Below are 5,755 nucleotides of genomic sequence, written 5' to 3'. Positions count from 1 at the left end.
TGCAGTGCATAATGTCGTATTATTAAAAAGAAAACCGAAAAAGAAAAAAGAAAAAGGAAAACTCTGGAAAAGTCGGTTTTGAAAAAATTATTAATTATTTACATCAGAAAGCCCATACGAGCCCATAGACTGGACAAGTAACACAAAGCCCATGGGCCCAATTAAAGGAAACGGCCCAATAAAGCCCGATCTATTTTTCATATTATTCTCAAATGAGAAAAAAACGAAGATAACGAATGTAATCCCATTTGATAGGTCTCTATTGTCTTTCTTACGCTCTCGCTCCGAAGGAACCATGTCGATTTCCACCTTTTTCGGCTGTAGGATTTCGGTTCCGCCATTGTTGAACTCATCTGCAAGCAAAGCAGTTCCATGTTCCGGCGGACATTTGGTGATTGAATGTTCGTCGAGGCCGAACAAGAAGGCGACTGCACATCACATGAAAACGAGGCCACGGAAATCTCAGCCATGGGACATTCGGCGCAAGCCGACTGTGTATCCTCCTCTGCCGCCTCTTCCACCGGACTGGACCTTGGTTTCATCAGTTTCCGGCGATGAAAATGTCGAAGTAGCCTCGATTTCTTCGTCTGCAAATGCACCGCTTACCAGCGAGTAACACTAGTAACTCTTCTCCGTTCCTTTTTCGCGTATTATTTGTATCATCGACGTTTTAATTGGACTTTTGTTGAGGAAATTGTGTGGTTCTTCGATCTCTGTTTTGTCAATTCTGCTATCTGGAATTGTTTTATTTAACGAAATGCATCTCCATTGATTTGTTCGAATCAAGAATTGAATGTTGCCTCTAACCTGTTGGTTTGTTACTCGGAGTAGAACCCTAGTTGTTTCTGTAATTAGGGAAAAAAAAAAGGTTTAAAATTACTAGGAAAAACTGCCCAATTCCACTGAATCAATCCATAAGAACTCATGAAATAATTCGATGAAGTTTATCCAATTACTTCAATTATTGATTGCGATGTTAATTAGGCTTTGTTATTTGTTATGCGAATTCATTTTGATAATTCGACCAGACTAATCGTTTTGATCATGAAGCTGTTTGGGGTGTGAATTTATAGCAGTTTTTTTCGTTTCCTTGGCGATCGTTGTTTACCATTAGCCATTGAACACAATTTTTTTGAGGCCTCATGTTTTTTCAAATTTGAAGGTTAAAAGGCTCGAAATGGTTTTTTTTTTTTTAAATTTTATTTTTTGTTCGTTGAAATTTAAGTTTATTTCATTCACATCATGTTTTGCTTTTTTTATTAAATATCATGGTTGAATTTTTAATCAAATTCTAAAAATAAAAACAACTTTTTTTATTCTTTTGTCTTTGTTTTTAAAATCATTAGTAAAAAGTAGATAACAAAATAATTAAAAAACAAAAAACAAAAAACAACAAATAAAATAATTACCAAACGGACTTAAACAATTGAACTTAATCAAATTCTAAAAAATTGACTTTTTGAAATTTATTATTATTTTTTATTTTTATTTTTTTAATCTTGGTCATATTTTTTAAAGTATGAGTGAATCCCTTCTCTTTATTATATTCATAATAATAAAAAGACCCATTATGAAATGGGAGTGTTTGATCATATTACATGCAAATCTATTGATTCCGTTGAACTTTATTATTATTTTATGATAATTAATGGACAAAAAAACATTTATTTGATATTTTTTTTAATAGAAATTGTGGGTGTTCGGTAGGGTATTTGAACTCGGATCTCTTACTGGATATCAGTTGAGTTAACTTTTTTTTTAAAAAAAATAATAATAAAATATAGAAAAACTTTGGATGGAATTCGAATTATATCTTTTAAAGAAAACAGTTGACTTATTTTCAAAATTTGAGCAAATTAGGGCTCTTTTTAATTAATTTTATTATTCTGCTTTAAACCTTTTTAAAAAGCAAGTGGTATCTTTCTTTTTTTAGTCCAGTTTTAAACTCATGGTAAATTAGGGTCGACAACAGAATAGAATACGAAAAGATGAGTAAATCTAGATGCATCCAATATTTTTCCTAAAGCTCAACATGAATTTAAAGTTAATGCATTATTACATGGAGGGAAAAAAGTTGCATTAATATATATGTGTGTGTTGGGGCATTGTATAAACAAGCTGTTATTAATAAAATAATAATTATTTTATAAGCATACACTCAATTCAATAAACTAAAGATCATATGTTATTCTATGTAATTTAAACAAGTATGTAAAGACATATATATGGATCTTGTTTAAATAATAAATTAAACGGTCTGTAGTAGATGGATAAGGTTGGGTACCTTATCCGGGTGACACTATGGATATTACCCGCTTTGTAGGTATTACGAGTATTGTAAAGTGCTACAAATAATCGGATTCTAATCATTCGTGTAGAGACATGTAAGCGGGGTATCTATACAAAAAGAGACTTACATTTGTATAGGACCGGACCACGAAATGATTAGTCTCGTTATATAACGTTGTTAATAATAGAGACTTACGTTTTACTAGGATGACCATAAGTGACATGACCTGAATCCTAAGTGAGTTGTAAATTCATGCTCATGAAGGCGGTTCTTTCATTTGTATGGGTGAGAGTGGTCATATTGTCAATTCAATAAGCCTACCGTTTTGGGGATTCGTCTGATTGGGGAGCTGGGAACACAGCTACACAAGATGAAATTCACTCATTCCTCAATGTCGGGGCAAGCAGATAAATTGTTCTCTTAATGGTTGATTCCGGAACTTGAATATAGTGGTCACACCCTCTCCGGACTAGAGAGGGACTTGGTCATAATTGGACCATCACTTATTGTTCATTAAAGAAATCAATGGTATTTAAGGAGTTATATGTAACTACAGGGCAAAACGGTAATTTTGGCCCAGATGTACCTACGAGAAATCAGGGAAGAGTCATTGTACTATTGATTGGTTATATCCAATAGACACAAAAATATATCTGTAGTGCGAATAGTGCAGCTCTCGGTCTTTAGTGGAATGATCGACAGTTAATAGAAGTTAGGTAATTTAATTACAGAGATTAATTAATTATCCAAATATCACTAGAGCTTCAATGTACAGGTTCATAAGGTTCTCTCTGTAGCTCAACTGGGTTTTAATTGAAAATTAATTTTGGATTAATTTTAAATGTTCAAATTAATTGAGGAAGTTAATTATATGTGATATAATTAATTAAATTAATTTTATATGTGATATAATTAATATAATATATTTGATACATTGTGATATAAGGTAATATGAGAAGAATTTGAATATGATTCAAATTATAATTATATGGATGAGATTCATATAAGTGAATTTAGTATAAATGTGATTTGTATTAAATGTCATGTATTATTGAAAGAAAATAAAACTATGGGTTATGTTGTATTTGATACAATATAAAACTATAGACTATGTGTTATATTCGATATAACACATAGTGTATATATGTATATAATAAAGTAGTTTTTTAATTAAGTAGCATTATCTCTCACAGTTTTACGTCTAGATGGATGAATGTGTGGTGGGAGTTCATCTTCTTTCACAATTCTCTCCGTGCATAAAGTGCTTTGCAGAAAATCACAGATAAAGGTTCTCTGAAAAATCCTCTCATTCCCTATTCCAAATCAAAGAGCCCACAACTTCTGTCATTTCTCAACCCTAAAGAATACAGAAGACTCCATTGATAATAAATTTCGAATGAATTCCATTGTTGAGCATTGCAGGAAATGGAATGATTTTAAAATTTAAACTTTTATCGTTTCAAACAAAGTAATTAATATTTCTTGGACTTCAAATTACAAGATTTAAAATCATTTTTCAAACTTTCTTGAATCCAAAGGAGGGTTATGTCTATGAGTGAATAAATAAATCATGAACATGGGATTAGGTCTAAAACCATGTACCACATACACATGTCATTCATGACCTAAATTCAATTAAACTTATGTTGCTAACATAAATACATCTCTTTTTTCGTTGACAATTTTTATTTATATATCGTAAAAGAATATGAATAATTAAAGTTAAGGGTGTTCAAAAAATCTAAAAACCTAAGAAAATCGATCAACCCTGGATTGGGTTAGGTTCATGAGTCCACAAAAAATAACCGATAACCCGAACAGACTCAAATTCATTATTAATATTAAAATTATGTTTCTTTTTTTCTCTCTCTCTTTTGATTACTTTCAAAACAATTATTTATACATTATATTTATTTTAATTTCACTTAATTTTGTTGATTTTTTCTATATTATTTATTATCCATCAATAAATTTTTAAATTGTTCTTTAACTCTGTGAAAATAATTTTTTCATAATATAATTAAATTTAATTTGCTAATCCTATGTCAATACGCGAAGATAATTAATAAAAAAAAAACATATTAACATGTTTACTTCTTTTTTAAACAAATTTTAAATAATGATCTGAGTAACTTGAACCAACCCAACCCAAAATTTTTAGGGAAAATTCTATTAAATAACCCAAAAACCAAAAACTTGTTTATGGATGGTCTTTTCCACATGTGAAATACTAGAAATACCCTTACTTTTTAAAACCAAAAGAGCGCCTATTCTCATTCTCATTCGCACATTCAAGGACTCCTCTCAGTTTTCTCTTCGAACCTCGTCTGACGTTCTTATTTTCTCTCCAAACTTCATATGAGGTTCTCATCGATCGTCTATACTCACTTGCCATCGTCGTCATGATCTGAAAGGTATAAGACTCTTCTCCTTGAATGCATGTTCATATTTTAGCGTTGACGAGTGTTTAGGGTTTAATCGTGCATTAGTTCGTAATCGATCATTGAATTAAAGTTATGAGAGCGTTCAAATAATACTATGCGAGCGTTTAGAAAATACTAAGCGATCAGATAGATAATACTAACCGATCAGATAAATAATACTAAGTGATCGTTTAGATATTTATTGTGCGATCATTTAGCTATATGTCATGTAATCATTTAGGGGATTTTTGTATGATCATTTAGTTTTTGTTAAGAGATAGTTTAGTTTTTGTCATGCATTGTTTAGCTTTTGTTATGTGATTGTTTACTAATTGTTGTAATGTCTACGTTTATCAAAAGGGTAAGATGGTTATTTCTGCTGAAAAATATTTCTCTACTACAATTTCTTTCCAAGTACACTGAATTGCCTCTGTGATTTGAGAATAAGTTGACGTAAGAACATATGAGAATGTATAGGAAAACGAACATTTGGTCTATTGTTGTATATATATATGGTATTTAATGGACAACTAGTCCACCACTTTCTATTAAGGGAGGTAGAGGATGCGAACCCAGACCTTATATCATTCAATATTATAGTAAGGTAACATTCTTTCAAGACGATTTTAACTTGATAACTGGGTTGTGGCCGACTGGTGAAATAGTAGAAAGAGAAACAAGCGGTGAGAGGTTGCGAGATATCATTATTGGACCAAAGGATCCAAATGAAAGGATAGTTTTTGCAAGGATGTGGAGACCGCATTCAAAAAGTTCAATTTTACTGATGACGAATATGCTGTCAAGGTTGCATTGGTGTCATTCATTGAAACGGTGATGATTGGAAAAGGCAAAAAAACCCAATTCGATGTGAATGCATTTGGGATTGTTGATAACCATGAAGTATTTGTACATTACAATTGGTCTTCCGTCTTCTATAAACGTACATTGAATAACATGAAGACTATAATACGCGGGAAGAATGAGGCATATGATTCAAAAAAAGTAGAAAAGTGCTAACTACGCCTCATGTTACTGTATAAAG

At 31.3% G+C, this 5,755-nt stretch overlaps 1 protein-coding gene across 1 annotated transcript; it reads left to right on the top strand.

Annotated features, from left to right (window-relative positions):
* Positions 1-295: 295 nt before the first annotated feature.
* Positions 296-616, top strand: PSRP6 (plastid-specific 50S ribosomal protein 6). Its single transcript, XM_090317209.1, has one exon. The coding sequence runs from the start codon at positions 296-298 to the stop codon at positions 614-616; it is 321 nt and encodes a 106-aa protein (XP_090173335.1).
* The last annotated feature ends 5,139 nt before the right edge of the window (positions 617-5,755 follow it).

This window comes from Benincasa hispida, chromosome 9 (genome assembly GCF_027475165.1).
Source record: "Benincasa hispida cultivar pf3 chromosome 9, pf3_genome.v1.1, whole genome shotgun sequence".
NCBI lineage: Eukaryota > Viridiplantae > Streptophyta > Magnoliopsida > Cucurbitales > Cucurbitaceae > Benincasa > Benincasa hispida.
The sequence above is the reverse complement of the archived record's forward strand: the minus strand, read 5'-3'. Positions and strand labels throughout refer to the sequence as shown.